Consider the following 23,718-nt stretch of genomic DNA (forward strand, 5'->3'; position numbering starts at 1 on the left):
TCCCTTGCTCTTTGTGTTTATGAATTTGTTGAGAGTACTCACATAATATTCCTAGGTGAGATTCGGGTCAGGTCTAGTTCAGCCCTCACTACTCTTCCTCCTGTTCCAACACATCCACATATATGCATGCACACACATTCAGAACATACTAACATAGCCAGGACTGCACTGCCCGACAGAGAAAAATAAAGATGAAATCCAGTGATAGCATAATGGTTGAGGGACATATTCAGATATTTTTTTTTTAACTTCTATTCACATTTTAAAGAAAATTATCAATGTGTAAATGTTAGGTATAAATAGCAGGTAATCTGTAAATCATCCAGCAGACATCAGCATCAGTTAAAAGCATTGAGTGTGTGAAGAGTGAAAGAGAACTGTTATAATAAAACTCACCATATAGCAGCCTGTTTTTCCAAATGTATGAGGCGCAATGACATAAAGGAGCTCCTTGGGCCAATTTCTCCATATCCTGAGGGCTTGGATACTTTGTTTTGAGAGACTTTTTTCTGTGAATGTCTTCATGATGGCCCGTGGTTAGACTATAAAGACCTCAGGTGCAGCTTAATAAGGAATGTTGCATCACTGCACTGTACTGATTTTGTTATGTATGCTTGAATATGAACTAATGTTCTGCATGGATTTCATACAACCTCAACATGCATAACTAGACTGAAAACCTATTAAGGTGAGCTGCTGCACACTATGTAGATAGTCTGTGTTTACCTCTAAAGTGGAATGTAATTCAGTTTAATTTGATTATGTGAAATATGACCTTCCTGCAGTTATTTCTGCCAAAGAACCTAAGAGACAGTTTTGATGTAAAAAGCTAGATGTAGAAAGCTAGAAGAGGCCATGATGTTAAATTGTCATCTACTAAAAGGCATCCACCGGCTTGTTTGATTAGAAATTATGAGAGGCACTCCGTCAAACTCAGCTCAACTACTGACGTTGACTGATCAATCAGGCATTTTGCGTTTATTCCACTATAATTATTTACAGCAGCTCTGTATGAACTAATTTACAATAATAATAATGCCTTGGTTTTATATTGCACCTTATCATGGAAACTCCAAGCACTTTACAATCTAATGGGGTTACCACATTCACCAGTCAGTTTTCTACAGATATTACGGAAAGCTTTTTTGTGTGAGAGAGAAAGACTGTTTTATGCTTTCAAAGGAGTGGATAAGCAAACACAGACCTTTATCAAAGTAGTATTTTCTATTGTGAAAGATGGGTGTGATCTTGAAACCCGAACACATACACTTACAGTGGGGGAAATAAGTATTTGATCCCCTGCTGAATTTGTAATTTTGCCCACTTCCATAGAAATGATCAGACTCTGGTTTTTATGGTTGTTTACTGGTTATGGGTATAGACAGAATATCAATCGAAAATGCATAAAAAACACACAATCTAAAAGTTATAAATTGTTATGTATTTTATTAAGGGAAATAAGTATTTGATCCCCAACAATTCACTTAGAATTCAGGCTCCTACAGATTGGCTGGTGCGCATGTGGCACACAGCTGTGCTCAGTCAACTAATTACCAATACTCCTGATCTTAACTCGTCATGTATATAAAGCACACCTGCTCTAAGAATCAGTTTCTTACATTCCAACTTCTACAGCACCATGGGCAAGACCAAAGAGCTGTCAAAAGATGTCAGGGACAAGATTGTAGACCTGCACAAGGCTGGTATAGGTTACAAAACCATCAGCAAAAGGCTTGGTGAAAAGGTGACAACTATTGGTGCCATTATTCGCAAGTGGAAGATCCATAAAAGGACCATCAACTGTCCTCGGTCTGGAGCTCCCCGCAAAATCTCGCCTCATGGAGTGAGGATGATGATGAGAAAGGTGAGGGAGCAGCCTAAAACAACACGGCAGGAGCTTGTAAATGATCTGGAAGCAGTTGGGACCTCCGTCACCAAGTAAACAGTTGGCAACACACTGCACCGTTATGGATTGAACTCTTGCAGTGCCCGCAAGGTCCCCCTGCTCAAGAAGGCACATGTACAGGCCCGCCTTAAGTTTGCCAGTGAACATCTAAATGACTCAGAGAAGGCTTGGGAGAAAGTGCTGTGGTCTGACGAAACCAAAGTTGAGCTATTTGGCATTAACTCGACCCGCCGTGTTTGGAGGATGAAAAAACGTGAGTATGACCCAAAGAACACCATACCCACGGTTAAGCATGGAGGTGGAAACATCATGTTTTGGGGCTGTTTTTCAGCAAAGGGTACAGGGCAACTCCACCGCATTATGGGGCCAATGAATGCAGCCATGTACTGTAACATCTTGGACAAAAACCTTCTTTCCTCAGCAAGAACACTGAAGATGCCTCGTGGGTGGGTTTTCCAACATGACAATGACCCAAAACATACTGCCAGGACAACAAAGGAGTGGCTCAAGAAGAAGCATATTAAGGTCATGGAGTGGCCTAGTCAGTCTCCAGACCTTAACCCGATCGAAAACCTGTGGAGGGAGCTGAAGCTCCGAGTTTCCAAGAGGCAGCCAAGAAACTTGAAGGATTTAGAGACTGTCTGTAAAGATGAATGGGCCAAAATCCCTCCTGCGCTGTGTGCAAACCTGGTGACCAACTACAAGAAACGTCTCATCGCTGTGCTTGCCAACAAAGGTTTCTCTACAAAGTACTGACTTGTGTTGTGCTTGGGGATCAAATACTTATTTCCCTTAATAAAATACATAACAATTTATAACTTTTAGATTGTGTGTTTTTTATGCATTTTCGACTGATATTCTGTCTATACCCATAACCAGTAAACAACCATAAAAACCAGAGTCTGATCATTTCTATGGAAGTGGGCAAACTTACAAATTCAGCAGGGGATCAAATACTTATTTCCCCCACTGTATATGACCCCAGTACAAGCCCGAGCAAACATGCGCTCTCAAACACACATGTTTTTACAGTCCCGGCACCACATTTGGGAGTGTGTCCCTATCTAGTGTGCAACACTACCAAATATGCGAGTGCACTTCTCTGTGTGTATGTGCCTGCGTGTGTATTTGTGCGTGTGCGTCTGTGATATTGAGTTTCTACATAACAGGTGGGAAAGACTTCGCGTCATCTGTGATTGGGTCAAGTATCACTTTTTCTCCTTTAAGTCTGCCATTAACCCCCACTCACCAACTCTCTCAGACACATGCACACACATCAGCTACAGCTTCTTTCTGCCTTCTCCATTTTATTTTCAAAACATTAAACACAAGACAATTCATTTAAAAGGAGCACTATACTCTTTTTCAATATCAAATACCGCATGAGTTATTGTCTCTCAAAACCCAAGCATCAGGGAACATCCCTTTCATGTCATCATATACCACTTTCACATCGGGAATCCTGAATCGACACGGGATTTCAGACCCGGGATGACCCGTCTTTGGTGTGCTTTCACATTGCCAGACAGAGGCGTAAACTAAGGAAAAGACAAACTTCTCGGTTCATCTCATCAGTTTGTATTTCTAACCCTTTCTTGTCGTAGTTCATGTCTCCCACAATTCTCTTGCCAGGACCTTGCTTCACAGACATGTCACTGTAGAGTTAGCTGTCTAGGATTAAAGTCTTACTGTGAACACGGTCCTTCTTAGAATCAATATTTAACTTTCCCTTTTTTCTTTCTGTCTGTCTCTAGGCATGGCTGAAGATGTATGGTTACCTTCCCCAGGCCAGCAGACAGATGTCGACCATGCGATCAGCTCAAATCCTGTCCAGTGCCATCAGTGACATGCAGCAGTTTTATGGTCTGGAGGTCACTGGACAGATGGACCCTCAAACCATCAGGTGAGCAGGGCTTAATTATGATGGTTTTGGGGATTTATTATACAGGCATGGATGACACAAATGTAGACTGGCCTGCAAACATTTCCATTCCAAATATTCTTTTAAAAATTGTAGAAGGTTGATTTGGCTTAGGTGGTTGCAAAATCCTCAATGGTATAAAAGAATGGGTATTATTTCGTCCATTCCACAGCTGTTAAGCAAGGCTCACATTCTGCCTAGTTGCTTAAGAAAAAACTACTCACCAGCTTGGCTGTACTAGGCAACTCTTGGGCTCACTTTATATTAAATAAGACAAAATATAAAAAAAAAGTATATTCTCTCTGGTGCTTTATCCTTTCAACACACACACAATCCTCTTGCCTGCTGCTGATATCTTTCAACTCCATCAGTGCCATGAGGAGACCCCGCTGCGGTGTGCCTGACAAGTTTGGAGGCCAGATCAAAACCAATGTACGGCGGAAACGGTACGCCCTCACCGGACACAAGTGGAACAAAGGCCATCTAACTTACAGGTAACAAAAACAGAAAATGCACATCACACACATCTTTGCTGAAGGTTGCTACTGTAAAACAAACAATTTAGGACTTGTATTAAGTTCATATTTCCTTCTGTATAAAGAATGTACTGATAGTTTTGCCTTTGTCTTTCTCAAATTGTTAAACAACTCAAAATGCTAACTATGTAAGAATGAAAAACTCTGGTACCCTTGGTACACTCACTTCTCGTGAGTGTACCAAGGATTATGTTTTATTAGTTAAACAGGATTTAAACTAATATGGGTCATGATCTGAAATTTCATTACTCTTTTCCTCTTTATTTTCCACAGCATTCAGAACTACACTCCCAAAATTGGAGAGTATAACTCATATGAAGCCATCAGGCGGGCCTTTAAAGTCTGGGAGAGTGTTACCCCATTGACCTTTGATGAAATCCCCTACCAGGAGATCAAATATGGACGCCGCAAAGAGCCCGACATCATGATCTTTTTTGCATCAGGTTTTCATGGAGACAGCTCTCCTTTTGATGGCGAGGGGGGCTTCCTAGCTCATGCCTACTTTCCTGGACCTGGAATGGGTGGTGACACACATTTTGACTCTGATGAACCATGGACCATAGGGAACCAGAACGTACAAGGTAAGTGGTGGCTGTCAGTGGAATTTGGAATTGGTTTTGTGTGGATTTTAGAAATTTCATTGACAATGTACTTTAACAGAACTAAATTATAGATGAAAATCATAAGCAATAGCAAGCATTCAACATTGGTCAGGTTGCTGAGGACCATGTACAGTGAATTACTTGGAGAGGTTCTTAAGATGCTCCAAGACTTAAAACCTATCTTAGTTGGCTAAAGGTGTATGAATGTTTTCATGCACAAGTTGGGTTATGTCTATATGTGTGTGTTGCAAAGGTTCTCTAAAAGAGTTTTATTTGCTTGCAGTGGACAAAACGCCCAAACTGCACCTCTTTAAAGTACTCAAACAACAAGTATGATATTAAGAAACTTGTAGTGATACACAACAGCCCATAAACTGTGTGTATCAAGGTGTGTACAATCTAGACAAGGAACACAACCTAATTGTACTTCATGCTCAGCCTTTCCTTTCCTTAGATGTAGTCTAAACCAAATTACGACTTTTAACTCCTGCGCTAAACTAATCAGATTGAGAAGCTTATTATTTAGAATCCCGTGGAAGACTTCAGAGTTCCTCAAGCTGTGCACCCTTAAACCCTGCCCACTACAGAGGGATTTTTGGTAACAATGAGCTTTCTTGCCCTGTTATCCAAACATACACATCTGACACAGACGTGTTTATGTGTATTTGCGTGCACGCCCCTGTGTGTGTCTGTATCTGTGTGATCAGCTGTATGTGTGCTGTGTGGGATGGGTTGCAGGACAGATCACAGGGACGCTGGAATAACAGAGTAAGTGGGAGTGTGTTCCACTCGGGGGAGATCTGTAGAGTGGGCCTTTTGTTGTACCTAGCTACTTACAAAGCTTAAAAGCACAACCAAATTACAATCCGCTCTTGACTTCAGCAAGACACAAGTCTGACTAGTTTAACTTCAAACAGATGCAGTCACCATTGAACTCTGGATGGTTTACTGCCTTTCAAACATACATGTCACATGTCTTTTTTTCTTAAAAAGCAGTAATACCGGGCACTCAGGTATGCCGCTTGCAGTCAGTTCTGCATCAACGATTTTATAAATAATCAATTGTAAACATTTCCTGAGTTTTGTATTTTATATAAATTTACATTTATCTAAATTTTGTCTTTAGGTGTCACAGTGATAACCAAGCAAATCCATTAGCTATGTGTTAATTTTGTAGACTAAATGTTTATTTGGTGAACTACACTTATTTATTGTGCAAGACTAAAAAGAAAACCTACATTTTGTTTTGTATTGACACTAAACAGTATCATACATTGGCATTCCTCCAGGTACCACTGTTTAAATGTTGGTACAAACAAAAATAGCAAAGGAAAATATATTGTGCCCTGAACAATGTTGCAATGTATAAAGTACCAAGTAAGCGTCCATGAAACAAAGTGCGCCCAACAAAAGCAGCTTACCCATCAATAGTAAGACATACAAAGTTAAAATGACAGCAGTTTATGGTTAAAGCACAAATCCATTTCATCCATTTTTAGTGGTTATAGCCTTTTTGTCCCAGATGGTCTAACAAAAACAGTTTTCACACTTAACTTGCTGACATGCACACTTCAACGCGCCTTACCCAGGAAACACTAGCAGTGAAACGCTAGCAGTGAAAAGTCCAAAGTTTTTGTGGTCAGATGTGACTATTGTGAGTAAGTTGCTGGCAAAAGGCAGCACAAACTTGGAAAGTGCATTCAGTTGTCAAGGTGCTGCTTTAGTCTGCGCTTTCTTATGTTGGGATTCCCTTGCTGCTGAATAAGGTGTGAGACATGCTAGACATGTTGACAAAGCTTCAGAAAGAAAAACAGGCTTTTGTAAGGTTGTCGGAATTAGCAATAGATGTACGGGGTGAACTTCTAACTGCGAAGACGTTGAAAGTTTACTCACGCTTTTTTCTAAAACTGAATGGTTGTCACGGTTACCTCACAAAGGCCTCTTTGTGTTCACTTTCTCTTCATTCATCCTTTGCTATCTCAGTGCATTGCCTGTTTTCTCCCCTTGAGTGTGAGCTGCACTTAGCCTGCCATGAGGACATTCATGTGACTCTGAAATTATAGATGGTAGGGGTGAGGGGTGAACTGTGTGTATCCTTATTGTGTTCAAGGAAGAATATGGAGATGCACAAGGACGGTTCTTTAGAGAGCATCTCACCTCCTTTTACATAAATGGCAGTGACATCACCAAGTCACAGCCCCTCCCTCCCAAGCAGCATGATGTCACTGGCACAAATCTGTCCAGTCAGTGTGGTCCATCATGGGGAAGACAAAATGGCTTACATGCTCAGAGTTAATTTAGGCCAGGGCCCTGGGTGAACAACAACAAAGAGGTATTGACTGAGCTTCAAGCTCGAGGGGAAGTTCCCAGCTGTGTGCTTGCTTTGCTTCAGAGATGACTTTATGGGAAACTAATTTTCGTTGGTTTGAAAACATCTCCAAGTATTCTTTCTTTAGAGGAAGTGAATGCAGTGGCCATTGCCACAGGTGTGTTGTAACCTTGTGAATGTGCATTTTGAAGTCGTTGTGGGTAGAGTTTGCATGTTCTCCCTGTGTCCGCATGGGTTCTCTGCGGGTACTAGTTTCCTTCGACCTCCAAAGACATGCTCGGTCAGAGATTGGTGACTCTAAACTGACTCTAGGTGTGAGTGTGAATGGTTGTTTGTCTAAGTGTTATCCCTGCGATAGACTGACAACCTGTCCAGGGTGTACCCCACCTCTCGCCCGATGCCAGCTGGGATAGGCTCCAGCAACCCCCATGACCCTAGTGAGGCTAAGCGGTAGCAAAAGATGAGATGAAGATAATTCTTTAATTTATTAGTAGGACAACTTAATTTCTTGATTCTTTGGAAGTGACAGAATTATTAGTGTGTCTGTGTGTGATTTTTGCTGACATAACAAGTAGGAGAGTACAATGAACAGGATTCTTAGTAAGACACCCAAGAATGCAAAGAGGATCATGTATTCTCTCTTTCTTCTTCAATGTCTGATGTTTCTTCCTTAGTAATTAAATTTAAAAAAATGCAACATATGTTTTCTTCCTTTAATTTATTTCATATTCACACAGGTAATGACCTCTTCCTGGTAGCAGTCCATGAGCTGGGACACGCCTTGGGTTTAGAGCACTCCAACAACCCCCTGGCTATCATGGCTCCATTTTACCAGTGGATGGAGACTGAGAACTTCCAGCTTCCTGAAGATGACCGGCGGGGCATACAGCAGATTTATGGTAGGATTCTTTAGATTTACACACCCTCTGGTGTGTAAAAATAAAAGGTGTTTAAATCAAGGGGACCTAAACTGGTGACTGGCACACTTTTTCTAATATTCGTAATATTTCTTTACAATTGTAGTTGACTTTTGAACATTCTTTTTCAAAGATTTGCTTTCAGAAGATTCATGCTCATTTAATTTTTCACCTTTAAATTGATCAGAAATACAAAGGAATATCATGGTGGTAGTTTGTGTGTGCAAAGAGACAGCACTGTAACCGTTTATCATGTTAAAATCTGAACGATGGAGTCAAGCTAGTTGTTTTCTCTAAAAAGATGCCAAGGTGATGTCATTAAATGATTATTTTATTATTTGTCAGTTTTTTTTTTATTTAAAATTAGGAAACTGAGCTATCAATGAATCCCTGAAAACCAATTTAAGACTATTACCTAAAATCTTGCCCAAAAGAAAATCTGTTTTTTCATATTGCTGCATACTTACCTAGTCACCCATCTAGGTCTCATTGTTCTGTCATAACAAACAATGTTCAAAAGTGTTGATGAGCTGCCACAGTATCCTGGTTTCTGTTGGAGTGCTCCATGTCCAGGGCACTGAAACCAAGATGTTTAAATAAACACATACTGTAACTGGGAAGAGCCTATGATAATCATTGTGAATGTAAACTATTTTCTATTTGATCTGAATTCCATCCAGTTTAACCCACTATTTGTCCCCCCCTGAAGGTCAGCGAGATGGTGGCCCCACACAGGCCCTACCCACAGTGACACCGCGCCGCCCGGAGCCCAGGCCGCCTCAGACACCTCCTCGGCACCCTGACCGCCCCAGGACCACTGAAAGACCAGACCACTATGGACCGAATATCTGTGAAGGGAACTTTGACACGGTTGCTATGCTCAGAGGAGAAATGTTTGTTTTCAAGGTGGGTTTTAGGATCAAAAAGTATGGGTATTTTTAATTTCATTCACACCCTGCCAGCTTGGTTCAAGATATAAATGTTAAACATAGCTTAGAGAGGTCTACCATTATGACTTTTTATTTCACAATATGTCTTTGCTTGAAAATTCAGTCAGCTTCCAGTAGAGAAGCAGAAGAGACAGTCAACCACTTTCCTGAGAGTCAGTTTCAGACAAATGGCGTGTGCAGAGCCAACAAGGCATCTGTTTTCAATCAGGCCTTGTGGACTGTAAACCAACAGGGCCGGTGTTCTTTTATGAGATGGAGCGCTGTTTAAAGGGAGGGTGGTGGTCAGGTGTAAGCCTTAAAGACCCTCTGGACCTATACAACACATTCATTAAGGCTGAAAAAGCAGTCCGATATTAGCTGGCTTTTTACCCTTTTACCTATTTTACCAAAAGCTGTGTGCCAATATTTAAACTGACGATTGTGCTCTTGGCTGCATCTGCTCTTAGCAGGGTCTGTTATTCATGTTATGTTTAGGGTGTTTTTGATATTATGCTCTTTTCATATGTCATTGTATATCTGACTTTCAGCAGTATCAGAGGTAACAGTCATTAGTCATCAGTCAAAGTTTAGGTTTTATATGTAGATAGTTTGTGGATGTGTTCTGGAAGCAGAGGCCAGACGAGGTGTTGACAGCAGTGAACAGTGCAGAGGTTTGCAGATATTACACTGAGTGGAATGTTCTGAAGGGAGTCTCAGTTGTACTTCCAGAAATGTTGCCATGATGTCAGAAATTTTGACATTCGACAATAAATTTGCAGTAGGGAATTAAGCAGCTGAAGACATCCAACAGCATTAAACCGTCAAACATATCTCAAACTTGATCCAAGCACACCGTTTGACATGCATGTGTCAGCGGAGAAATATGAACGATTTTGTTTGCAGAGCTGAAAAAAAAACAACGCAGATGCTCCTTTTTTTATTTTGCTCCTGTTATGTTTGCACTTTTCATATCGTAGATCCTTTCCCTCAGACACACACAGTCTATAAATATATGTTCTATCTTGTACTGTAAGTGTGTCTGACACTGACCAGTAGTTATAAAACATGACATCCAGCTGCCTGGACATGAGCTGCACATGGTCACAGTTATACAGTTATAGCAGTGCTCATGCGATTAATCTCAGCCAGTAATGTCTTTGGTCCTGGGTTTTATCCAAAGCTTGTCTGGACAACATTAATCAGTGTCCAACGTTAACCAATTCATTGCCTGCAGTGGTTCTTAAAATACAAATGATCAGAGTGAATGCAGACCTTGGTAAGTTCAACTTTGCCAATGGCATTAATTGCTTGTTTTTGTAATGTAATTATCACATCTTTACATGTTTCTATATCATCCTATTGTAACTGAGCCCAAAATGCAATTGTACATTGACTATTATTGGCTCATATTTTATTTTTATTTTAAAACTTGAGATGGATCTTCCTATTGCATTCACCTTTGAATAGTCTCAATGCCTTCACTGATGTCATTTTGCCCAGAAACTGTAGTTTTTTATTGTAGAAATTGTTCCTCTCCACTGTTATCCTTTACAGGCATAATTGCTCATATTATGTACTGTTTGATGAGCTGTGATCTCTAGATTAAAAGAAGAGAGAGGCTGACATTCTGCAGGGAAAGTTCCTCTTTCTTTTGTGCACTTCACAGCAGAAACATAAAGGCAGCTAGCAGAGCACATTGAGCTGCTTTCAGTATTGAAACTCTCACACGTTGGTCTGTTCTGTTGTGCTGAGGACTAATATGGTCAATGCAGGGCTAATCAGTTCAATGCAAGGAGCTGTTGGACCACACAAATTAATGACGATCCAGTCGGTCCTGTCCCGTGTTCCGTTCCATACCACGCCGCGCCGTACTGTCTGCCAATGTGTCCTGCATGAAGGACAAAGTAGGTGTGCTTGCCAGAAAGAAGCAGCACTGAGCATTTTACTGTTACATTATCCAGGACAATACTGACTCACCACTTATGAATGAGTGTGAGGTCTTCGGGTGAAAATCTATCGCCTGGCAGTGTAGATGTGAATGTTCACAAGTCAAAGTGTCCTGTAATGACAGATTATTTCAAATTGTTCCTAAAATCATAATGTTGTGACATGATAAATCCAGCTAGACTGACTATTATTAGCCTGCTACCATTGTACCGTGTACATTGTATTGTATATACTGGCCTAGATAAATCCGCAGAGCTTGACAATGTGACTCACAGTGAATCAGCTGTCTAGTGAAAAGTGACGTTCTTACAGTAGGTACCTGTATTATTTTCGTACTTTCACATCCTGTTCACTGACCTAATAGGAAACCATACCCACTTAAACACACTTGTTAATTTTTTCCCCTTCAGGGCCGTTGGTTCTGGCGGGTCCGACGGAACAGGGTTCTCGATAACTACCCGATGCCCATCGGTCACTTCTGGAGAGGTCTGCCCGGAGACATAGATGCTGCCTATGAGAGACATGATGGCAGGTTCGTCTTCTTCAAAGGTAAGCAGTGAATACTATACGATAATCAATAAATCAATTAATTGCGCGATAAATGAAAATTAACTCGATAATTTTGCCAGCCTTGATATATCGCCATGTGCATGCGTGTTTGTTTTCCTCGTCTCTCTTACCAAAGAGGCTGGATGAGAGGATGGTTCACTCTGTGCTTTGGTCTCAGCACCTGGGCACGTTGGTTCATAGAGGAATGAAAGTACGGAACCCTCTTGTCAGTCATCCACTTTCTTTGTCTCACTTTGTTGGGGCCGGGGCCGCTAGCGGCAAGTTAGCCTGTGAAGAGTAGCAAGAAGGGATGGGCATTGATTAGATTTTATTGATACTGATGCCATTGTAGATTCTGCTTATCGATCGGATTCTTTATCGAATCGCTTATCAATTCCTCCTGTGAACTTTTGGTCTTGAAAAAGTAGGTGTTTGTGGTTTCATGTAAACAGAAATTTTATTGAGGTTGTAAACAAGAGATGAGAAATTGTGTAAGAATCATAGGAAATTGGTCAGCGGACCCTCACTAGCACTGCTCTGTAGTGACACATAGCGTACTCTGTATTTAATGCTGTGCGTCGTCAACAAATGCTTCAGCTTGTTGGTGGTGTTTGTGCCCTTCCTTGAAATTACGGTGCTGCATAAGTCGCACGTTGCGCTGTTCTAGTACCTTCTAGTGCAGTGAAGCCACACTTTGGACCGTTTCAGTCTCTCTGGATTCGTGTCTTCCTTGTCGTCACGTGAGTGCCACGTGATGTGAATGACGTGCTTCCATTTAAAGTTTCTTCTTCTTTTGTTTTATGGCAGTTGGCAAACTACTTAAAGATTCGGCATGTAAAGTATCAGTAAGGGGAATCAGTAAGCATAATGGCTAATGATATCGATGAATTAAATCATTTGGAACCGGTTCTTTAAAAGAAGCGATTAACGATGCCCATCCCTAGTAGCGAGCAAGGTAACACGAATAGAAATTTGTAAGAATAAAAAGAATGGTTTCAAAACTGAATGCCAGAGTCCCAGTGTGTGGGAACATTTCACATTTAAGCATAATGAGCAAGGTGAGCCCCTTAACACGGACAAGTCCGTTTGTTGTATTAGTTCTAAAGTAGTGGCAATGAAAAAAGGCAATACAATCAACTTGCACATGCACCTGAAACACAACCATCCGGTCCAGTTTTCCCAGCTGGAAACAAAACTGCAGCTGGAGACACAGAGGAGCTTTTGTCCTGACAGTCAACATTCACTGAGGTGTTTGGTGGACAAAGTAGGCTAAATTTAAATGTAACAGCGAAAAATGGTGTGTGCTCACAGAGAGTTAGCTACTTCACAAAAGAAATGCAACCCTGAGAATTTTATTTTTTATTGTTTTTTGTTCATTTTATTTTATTGAGGATACTTAAAAGAATTCCAAGTACAAAGTTAAATACTCTTGAGAAATAAAAGTTTATTGCTTTTGAAAGGATGCTTTCATTATTATGCCATATTATCATTACATTAGTGGAAATGGTCTCAAAATAATGTTGATGATGATATTGTGATATTGTCAGCAATAATTTGTGTAACATTATATCATGCAGCAAAATTTGTTGACAGGCCTAGACTCCATTCCATTCCATTTGATTAGATTCAACTTTATTGTCATTCCACATGCACAGGTACAGAGCAACAAAATGCAGTTTAGTAACAAGAAGTGCAATAAGTAGTAAGTGCATGTAGCATAAATTCTGTGGTATATAGTGGTATGGTACAGGTTGTTTTTATAGCATATGGACAATATTTACAGATGAAACCTATGTACAGGTGAGACCATTTATACAGGTGAGTGATCAAACAATGACTGACTGAGCTACTATGAACACATTATACAGATGGATTTTTGTGTTAAATGTAAGTACACAATAAACAGGAACTATAACATTAACACATGACACTAGAGGACGTGGACAGATGATAAATTAGGCAATACAAAATACACAAATATAAAGTGACCATTAAACAGTGCATAACTGTGCAAATAGTTTATTTGAAGTGTGTGTGTGCAGAATAGCCCAGTAGTGCAGTGGTGATGGTGTAACAAATCTTTAGTCAGAGAGTGAGAATGAGGAGTGGAGTGGATCATGTTCATGCTTCTTTTGCTAGCCAACACCAATCTCTCCACTTAATTCGTTCTAGAAAATGAACACACACTATACTGATTCCTGCCAAGCCAGGGCACAGTCATGGCTGTGCTACATCATTAGATGCTGCAGCTGTATCCACAGTATATGATCCAGGTGTTATTGTAAGACAGTGTGTCTTACTTCTATGACAGCAGGCATGAAGTAGAAAGCTTATATTCACATACATATTTAGCATGGTTGACCTATATACTGTCCTGCATTTGAAAAAAAAACATATTTACCATATGATTTCTTCTTTACTACCTAAATGCATTACTTCTTGTTATATACTTCCAACCATCATGCCATTGTGCTGTCATATTTTCTCACCAGATTGTGGAATTCTTTTCTGCAGATAGTGTTATAGATATACAGTACATAGTCCCATGTGCTCAAGAAAGCAGGAGCATATAATGGATTCTACATGGAAGGCATAAATTGTTTTAGCACATCTCATTATTTATACTGAGACCAGCTTGTCTTTTACTACAGTAGATAAAGTTGTTGGATGAGAAAGAAAGAACTCAGCCTTTAATGTCGTTGAACTCTAGGAGCTACAGGCTTTGGGGCAGCTGTTGATGATGAGGAGAATGATGTCATTGGTAAGCCTCTCAGTATGACACTTGGCAAAAAGCCATTAGCAAAGAGAGAGAGAGAAAAAGGAAGGAAGAGGAGAAGAAAGGAACAAACAGAATCACAAGACACGGGTCTTGTGTACAACAGTGTGATGTTTCTCACTAAAACTTTTAAATGAACCTATCAGATCAATCAACAACTTTACTTTCTATTACTGTGGCAACAGCAGTCATTACTTGGTCTTGTGGTATGCTCTTGTGATGTGATCTTGTGGGCTAGTGAAATGTCAGAATTTATTGTTAGTTAAGAACGGTCCAATGGCCAGAGGAGATTCTTGGGGTGAGCTGACACATGGTTTTGAGGATGCCCAAAAGTTCCTGAGTGTAGATTCCACATCTGTCAGCACACAAGTCGCTGTGAGCTGCTGCTCCCCAGTCCCTGCTGGGAGATGTTTCCATATAGGGAGTGATGGTTTAGTTCTAGGTTAGACACCAAACATCAACACTATAAATACTTTACTTTGAATATTTAACTGTGTGCACATAAAATATATTTCCCACAAAAATCACCTACAAGAAAGGTTTTTGGTGGGATGTGTAATGGAAAATACCCTGTTTGTGTGCATTTAGTGGTGGATGGATGCATCATTGTATGCATGAAAGGATGGGGTTGTGGTTCGTATCAATTTCTGTAATATTTGGCATTTTGAAAGGAGCAATCTATATTTGAGCATTCATAAGAGCACCATAAAATATTACAGGTTATCAGAATGCTAAGTCAGTTGCACAGTTGTGTAACCCAGAGGTTTCATGGCAGTTTATATCCCAAACATGCCCAGCTGCAACAGAAACAATGCTCTTGCTTAGCCTTAGAAAGGCATGGAATAAGTCATGGGATTTTACATCAGGGCTGTGCACCACAGGAACCCTGGGAAGCATTGCGTCAACATCTTGTTCTCTCCATATGCCGAGTTTAGAGCTTTCATTTTAAATGAGGAGCAAGGGGCCGGAGGTGGGTGGATGGATGGGTGGGTGAGGGGGGGAAGAGGACTGAAGCCAAAAAGAGATGTAATGGAGCAACAGAGTCCCCCTGTCTGACATTGTAAAAAACAATAAAACCTTCCCTTCAGCGAGAAATCTGCTTTAGCCTGACATAAGACAAGCCGCTCCTAATGGATAATTACAAGCCATACCCAAACTCCTTAGTCAATGATGTCGTACTCACTTTTGCTGGGTTTTGTGATTGCTTGCCAACAAATCATTATTGCATTTTTATAATTTGTGTAAATGCTGGTTTAGTTTTTGGGATTGTTTTTATGCAGAATTGGCAGTAAATTAAATGCTCACTATGTGCACAAGCAATTCTTCACAAAAAGTGCACATGTGTGCCTTTTCTTAAATGTACATGACGTGTGTGTGCATGTATGTGTTTTCCAGTCTTTAAGGGTTATGAGTAGGCGTGCATAGGGAATTTACCGGTGTATGCATCAATTTTCTCCCCTCTCCCCTACTCTCCTTTCCCCTCCCCTCCTCTCCCTTACACCCCCCTCTCCACTTTACAGGAAACAGATTCTGGCTTTTCAGGGAGGCTAACCTTGAGTCAGGCTATCCACTTGAGCTGGTTGACTATGGTCAAGATATTCCCTATGACCGGATAGACACAGCGATCTGGTGGGAGCCATCTGGCTACACTTACTTCTTTCAAGGAGACTGGTAATAAAGCCCACAACCTGCTGCTTTAATTCACCTGCTACACAGTATATTAGTGTTTTATACATCAATCTTTCAATAAGTTGTTTGAAGGTTTTTCCCTCCATGAAACATGCTCAAAGTAACATAGTTAGATTTTTATGCAGTCTGGACCTTTTGCTCAGGATTGATTGTAATCAGCTCCCTGACTTGTCATCTACCTTTTCATCTTACTTCTGTTTTTATTATATTATTCATTTATTTTTGGATATGTATCTTTTGGTTTACATTTATCTGGCTATACAGGAGGAATAGTTTTTTGTTATAGCAGTTATAACACTTTATAATATTCTGTACATATTGTAAACATGCCTTGCACTTCTGCAAACAGTAGCACACTTATAAAAATAATGATAGAGCTGGCTTTAGGTTTATCAGTGTGTTTGCACTCAAAACAGATGATACACCATGTACAGTATATACACTATGTATATGTCCATAAGTTGTACTGTTCTTGTTTAGACAGTTGATAAACAGTACCAACCATCCTCTTTGCAGGTACTGGCGGTTCAACGAGCAGTCCCGCTCAGCTGACAGAGGCTACCCAAAGCCAATCAGTATCTGGGGATCGTCAGTTCCCTCTTCTCCCAAAGGGGCTTTTCTTAGCGATGATGGAGGTGAGCTCAGACATGAAGAGTAATATATGTGTATGAGTGCTGGTAAGAAAGGGTGAAGGGTGAAGAGGGTCTGGGACAGACGGAAATGCTTGAAACAAAGAAACGGGGCGTGGTCATGAAGTTGTCAGGAGACAGAAAGGATTGCATTTGTGAGCGTCTATGAAGTGAATTTGAGCTGACATGTGAAGCGCTGGCTGAATGAAAATACAATAGGGTGACGAAGCCTCCGATTTCTGCTGAAGAACAGTGGATTTTTCAATTTATATTTTTCTGTTTTCCATTTATACAGCACATTGGTTTGTTCTCCTGTTTCCTCCCATAGTCCCAAGACAAGCATGTCGCCATAGGTGTGCATGTCAATGGTTGTTTGTCTCTCTAGTGTTAGCTGTGTGATAGAATGGCAACCTGTCTAGGATGTAACCCTCTAGCTAATGGATGGATCAATGCTTTCTTGAGGACCTGGGTAGTATGCCAGTCCATACCGAATACCGATAAGTATTTTTTTTCATCATGATATGGATGAAAAGGTCCAAAAAAGACGACTTGTGCAAAAAAAAGGTGCCGTGTCGGTTGTTGTTTTTTGTTTTTTTGGGGGGCGGGTGACCAGACATCCCCAATTTCTGGGCACAGTCCCCATTGTAGCCAGTCGTTAGCCGGTCGCACTGCTGTTGACTTTACAGACGGGTAAAACATAAATATGAATAAATATGCAAAAATAAATGAAACCGTAATTGTTCCTGTTTCTTCATTTCATCTCGGTAACATTTATTTATTTAGTCACTTATTTATTTTATCTCTGAGCTGTCCCTGCAACTCTTGGCAAGCTCTCCTAAAATATGAGGCTACTCATTTAAATTGTCTGTTTTCACACTGTTACACTGACTTACGTATTCTGCTCTCCTTCCATATTTTAGCATACACCTTCTTCTATAAGGGCTCCAAGTACTGGAAGTTTGACAACCACCGCATGAAGAGTGAACCAGGCTACCCAAAGTCCATCCTGAGAGATTTCATGGGCTGCAGCGTGGATCTAGATCCTGATAGAGACACAGATACAGACGCAGGGCGCAAGTACCCAGATGTAAACCGTCCACCCTTCAACCCAGACGCAGGACGTGACGCTGATAAGGGCAAAGATCGGGATGGAGCAGATCGCGGAGGAACGGACAAAGACACAGGCAAAGGCAAAGAAAACAACAAAGACGAAGACTATCACGAGGGTCGGGAGGAAGAGACAAATGAGGTGGATGTGGTGTTGAAGGTGGATGACAACGAAGAGCGGACCATGAACATCCTGATGGTGACCATCCCGTTGGTCCTGGTGCTGTGCATCTTGGGACTGATCTATGCCATCATTAACACGCTGCAGAGCAAAGGAGCGCCACGGCTGCTGGTGCATTGCAAGCGCTCGCTGCAGGACTGGGTCTGACCCCTGACATTAAGGGACACTGAACTCTGAACTTGAGTCAGACCTTAGATACCCTCCTCGTCTAAAACTGCCCTCTACCCAGTGATCTATTTGTCTCAAGTCTCTGTGCTCAGTGGCTCCTGCAACTCTTAGTACATGTGGTAGTTGATCCATGCAAATACTGTACAGATACAGAGGCACACACAAACTAGAAGCAATCCTAAATCATGTCACATTTACACACACAAACATAAACATACATGTACACATACACACACTGCCCTAACCTCCTCCCGTTTCCCATGGTGCTCTACAATGCGTCGACTGTAGTCTATTTATATGAGAGAAGTTTGCACATAGTTTTTTTCTTGTTTTTGTTTTGGTTCATTTTGTGTGACTTTTTGTTTTTGTTATTATTGTTTCTAAACCAGGAAGGCTGTTGTGTTCTCTCTTCCGTGTCTACACCGCCCTCCTCCTTCCCATATTCTCGGTAGGGGCTTTTTCCTGATAACTTGACATCTGCTTATGCTATCTCAGTTGCCTCGAAGGAGGAAATGCAAAGGGTTACAAAAGATTTGGAGGACACACATAGCGTTGAGTAGTGTCTTTTTCCTTCCTCTCATCCACTCTATCTTCCAGCTTTATCTTTGCAAGGCAGCATAGTTTATGGGGGCGGAGCATACAACAGACCTGTCATGAGACCAGCTATTATTATCTTTTGGCTCCATTTAATGGTGATTAGGAAGAGCCTGTAACTAAACTTAGAGTGATTTATTTTTAATGGGAACTTCTATGGTTTGAAAGGATTATTACAGCCTCAGTCTTATTTTTCAGTTAGAGCCATTCGTGTTTATGAATATGTTTAACTGTGTATTTACCACACAAATTGCTGAGATCTGGGAATATTTGGATATTGCCAAAAACTATTTTGTTTTCTTTAGGCAAGCCTCCAGGTTTGCCAGTCGTTCCAGGTTGTTCTACCACACTTAAGCCATGCAGTGATGGATTACTTGCATTTGGTGTGTCTCCATTTTTAGTTTAACTCCAAACAAAGAGCTAATAAATAATAGATTGGTAGATTCATTTGAAAGTCAGTTCCAAGGCATTATCATTTGTCAGTGACATTTTGGAAAGTAAATTCTTTGCTTTTTTGTGGAGAATTAGGATGTCAGGATCAATAACCCTCTCATGCTGACACGAAGTTAGCTTATCTTAGCTTAAAGAATGGAAGTAGATTCTCTGGATCTATTTGGGCTTCTAAATTGTACTGTATCTGTGTCCTTGTTTTTTTTTAACGTTTGGACAGAATCTGACTTATTGATTTGTTGCAGTATGCAGGCTTTATGCCGGGCATAGACAACCAGCTCTTTGCTCAAGCTTCATTTTTTGCCATCCAAATCACTTCACTAAACCACAAAAACAGACAAAGAAAAACAAATAAAATAACCATATTTTTGTATGTCTAGCTAATAACGTTGCTTCCTCCATCCGGCTTAGTTCCAGCCAGTTTACAGCAGTCCCAGATATATTATCAGCAATTACATATGAATACAATCTTAACATAAGCCTTAAAAATAGAAATGATGGCTACAAATAAGACTCAAGCTGTAATAAATTGTAATTATCCTTTAAATCCTACCACTACAAAAGCCTTGTATTCTTTCTTTATCTTTTGCTCACACAGTTGGACAATAGGTTTACCTTCTTTCTTTCCCTTATTTGGAAACTATTTAAAGACCTCTTTGGCTCAAAGGCTGAAGAGACTTTTAAAGGGACCTCTTCCCTTTGCTTTCAATTATGGGACTAATTCACAGACTGCCTCTTTTTGTCAACAATAAGACCTTCTCTGCATGCTACAGAGACAGACTAATGGTTAATGTAAGGAGTCAGCTCACTACGAAATAACACAGGAGAGGGAGCATTCATTGTACTTGTGTGCATATAAACATAAAACAAGGAGGAAACAAAGCAACACTGTGGCCTTTAACTTCAGAACAGGATGTAACTCTATAAATGCAACACAGCGGTTCCAGGCAGGTTGAAGCTAACTACCATGCAGTTCATAATGGGCATTTTACTGCTTGTGTTTTTAAAAGGACAGTTTAAAAACCAAAGGGATGACCTGGGATGTTTCTGTTGTAAAGATAGTAAGAACCGGGTTTGGCTCAGGCCTGCAGGCTCATGTGAGCACAGACTAATCCTCCTCATCAAATACCAGCAGGTGCGTGCAAATGCCGGTACCCCTTGTGACCTCTTAACTAAACCTTGAACTCCTCAAATCAAAACGCTCTCTGCTCTCTTTTCATCTTGCAAGAACAGAGAAGGGATTAGGGGTGCAGGGAAAAACATTTTCCTGAACCATGCATTATATCAGAAGCATAACAGTGTTTGACATTCATGTTAGCCACTGGTTTTTATACATACCGTAACTAACTGTAAACTATTTAACAACACAAACATTGTCACAAAATTCTGCTTCTTGATTGTGGAAACCAATGGTCATCATGGAAACATACATTTAAAATATGGAGGACAACAGCACGATTTGCAAAATAGTTGGTGAAAATGCTGTGGATCTCGTTATCATGAATTTAAATCATCATGATGTTAAAACAGGCTAACAGCAAACCACCATCAAATATTTACACTTCAGATATGAATGGGAGGGAGGCTTCTCTGAGGTAGCATTTAGAAGTAAGCTCCCTGTGATCGGGGTGGGGGGGCTCAGACAGCTTGGATCAGGTTACACAGATGTGGATGGGGAGGGTGAGGAGATTCTGAATTTCCTGCAGCTGAGAATAGGGGGAGGGCAGGGAGGGGGGAGGAGGAGGGCTAACCTCGGCTCTCTGAGTGTGCAAAGTTTGGATCACAAGAGTAAGGAGGGGTGGGAGTGAGATGAAGAGAGAGAGAGGTCTGGCAACGGCCCTTGTGACCCAAATTCTCCTGCTAACTCAACTACAGCGCTGGCCAAAGAGGAAACTTTAGCTTACAGTAGGTGACAGACCTTTTTTTAGGAAGGGCTGTCAAAGTGTGTTGTATATATTTGCATAGGTCTCACAGTGGCCGGGGTTCAGCTTGTATGTTGACACATTCACAACGCTGTTTTTCTGTTACTGTCCTTCGCTAGGTGGAGACAGGCAAAAGTGACATGCTTAAGCAGACACAATTGAAATGAACAGGACATGTAAAAAGAAGGAAGGGAGGAGCAGATCAGCCTTCAGCAGACGTCTTGGAGATTGATGTGAGGCAGGTCGATAGCGGTTGCCAGGAAACGCTGTCCCTGTGTCCATCGTTCACCTCCCCATCGTCATGGTTTTATGGGGGAGGGGTGGGGGGTTGGCGGACGCGGCTAATCAGTGTTAAAAGCACCCCCACCCTCTTCTCCTCTCTCTTGTCCTCTTCCTGCTCTTCCACCGGTCGTACGGGCACATCGGTGTGTGCTCAGACAGCCGAGCGAGCGTCTGGACAGGCTCAGAATCTGCAGACTCACTGCACTGGACACAAAGTTGTATATGGAGTTCTTTTTTATCGAGCCTCCTTTTATCCTCTGTAACCTCCAAACACACAGCCCACGGGGAGTTAACCACTTCAAAGCTAAAGTAACCACTTCAGAGTTGAAAAGGTTGAGTGCACCTGACTTTACTTGACTTGAAATTCTGGTGATTCAGCAGTTTCAGAGATTTTTAGTGAGACGATTTTTGACGAGGACTGAATTTAGTACGGTGCATTGTCTCAGGACAGCAGGCAGAAGAGAAGTGTTGAAAGGTTGGGGGAGAAATCTGTCAGGACTGATTGATGCATGTTTGTTTGTGTGTGTGTGGAGGTGTTCAGTTAATCAGCTCTACTCTCCATTTGCGAGGCCTGTTTTCTGACTGTAAATCTCCCACACTCTCTCTATGCCCACCCCTCTGCACACTCAGCCCAGCCCTCTTAAACCCGAGGGGATCATAATAACAACAATGGCCTTCTCTCCGTCTCTCACAGTCTCTAGCGCTCTCTTTCTCCTCTCCCTGTTTTCTCCCTCCCTAATACACACGCACACAAACACATTATTGTCTTCCCTAGCCTCACCTTCCTCCCTTCGCACCCCACCACTTCCGCCCAAGGTTCAGCCTCACACAGCAAAGTCTGTTTTTAGATCCACCTCCTTGTTCAGCAACATTTAAAACTGTGGATGGATTAAAACACGACCTGTCAGGTTTTGAGTTTCTCCAAAGCAGACATAGCACCTGAATATCACATTCAGTTTTAATGCTGCAAATGCTGAGGTTCTTTTATGGTAATGCCTTCTCCATTTTGCAGTACACACCCTTGATGAAGTTTAGGTGAGGTTAGGACATGCTGAGCTGGTCTGAGCTTTCATCTCTCTCAGGATGTGTTTCTCTAAACACTGCATGCTAGGCTTTCCTGATTCTGTCATGATGTTTTGGCGCTTATGACGTTCTTTCTTGTGACTACCGAGCATAGAAGTTAAAAGCTCCACACTCATTCAGAACCAGGTATTCTTGTAGCTGTGTTTGTAATGTGCAGGCTGTGCACCTTTTATTTTTCAGCTTCTCACTGTCACCAGATATCCCTTTCTTTAAACGAAATATTTTGGACAGGACAGACTGTGTTCTGTTTCAGTTTCACTTCGTGGCTTACAATGACTTGAACCCAAAGGATTGTGGGTTGCCCACTAACCCACTAACTTTAAATCATCACCCGCCAGAAGAAAAAATGGCTGACAATTGTCTTTCAGCGCCTGTGTCGTCGCTTTGCCCTGGACATGTGCATTGGATCATGACACAGGCATTGTAACTGCTGAGCTGACTACTTTAGAAGACTGCCCCCACCCACTAACTGGAGCTTCAGTAGAGAGTAGATTTTGTTGGATTCAGTCAACTCTTCACTGACCATCCTTCGTGGAACTTCTCACACTTGGCTCTTTTCAACTTCTCTTTCCATTACCACCTGAGTAATGATTCAATGATTTTCTGAAAAAGAAAAAAAAAAGAATAAAGATACCTGCGCCATCATCCTGGCCTATTGGCCACAGATATGGTAGAGGGGGAAAAAAACAACATAAAAATGTAGGAATTCAGTAGAACAAATGAAATTGTTGTTTGTCATTGATCATTTGTCTTATTTTGATTTGATTTTGTGCCGATTTTCTCTCTCAAAACTTGATTTATTTTTCGTTAATAACATTCCAATTGTTTTTTTGTTTTTTTTTGATTGGTTGTTAGTATTTTTTTTCTTAGAAAATGTAAGGTTTTATACATTTGAGTTGTGTGTTCACCTCTAGTTGAGTGTGTTAACAAGCCATGCTGGACATGTACACATTAAAAACTGCTCTGAAAAGTCTTCCAAGTTGTCTTTTTCAGCTTTCTGCAGTGTAATGCTTTGTGAGCTGCCTGAGGAGAGTGGACAGCTATAGTTCTGCACACACAGAGTACACACACCCTTTACTCTCTTCCTGCGGTGAGGTCACTGTCCATAGGGCCTTGCTTCCTGTCTCACACGGGACATGCAGCAGAATGGCCTTATGGGAGGTGGGAGGGGGAAGCCACATGAGCAGATTGCTGGGAAGCC

At 41.2% G+C, this 23,718-nt stretch overlaps 1 protein-coding gene across 1 annotated transcript in view; it reads left to right on the top strand.

Moving 5' to 3' along the window:
- mmp15b (matrix metallopeptidase 15b) overlaps window positions 1-23,490 on the top strand; it is a 28,194-nt gene extending 4,704 nt beyond the window's left edge. The window contains exons 2-10 of the mRNA XM_047580643.1: window positions 3,661-3,809; window positions 4,199-4,321; window positions 4,637-4,944; window positions 8,032-8,193; window positions 8,921-9,117; window positions 11,498-11,636; window positions 15,933-16,083; window positions 16,618-16,736; window positions 17,651-23,490. Of these exons, the coding sequence (XP_047436599.1) occupies window positions 3,661-3,809; window positions 4,199-4,321; window positions 4,637-4,944; window positions 8,032-8,193; window positions 8,921-9,117; window positions 11,498-11,636; window positions 15,933-16,083; window positions 16,618-16,736; window positions 17,651-18,165 (1,863 nt within the window). The 3' untranslated portion in view covers window positions 18,166-23,490. The remainder of the gene's footprint in view (window positions 1-3,660; window positions 3,810-4,198; window positions 4,322-4,636; window positions 4,945-8,031; window positions 8,194-8,920; window positions 9,118-11,497; window positions 11,637-15,932; window positions 16,084-16,617; window positions 16,737-17,650) is intronic.
- The last annotated feature ends 228 nt before the right edge of the window (window positions 23,491-23,718 follow it).

This window comes from Mugil cephalus, chromosome 3 (genome assembly GCF_022458985.1).
Source record: "Mugil cephalus isolate CIBA_MC_2020 chromosome 3, CIBA_Mcephalus_1.1, whole genome shotgun sequence".
Lineage (NCBI taxonomy): Eukaryota > Metazoa > Chordata > Actinopteri > Mugiliformes > Mugilidae > Mugil > Mugil cephalus.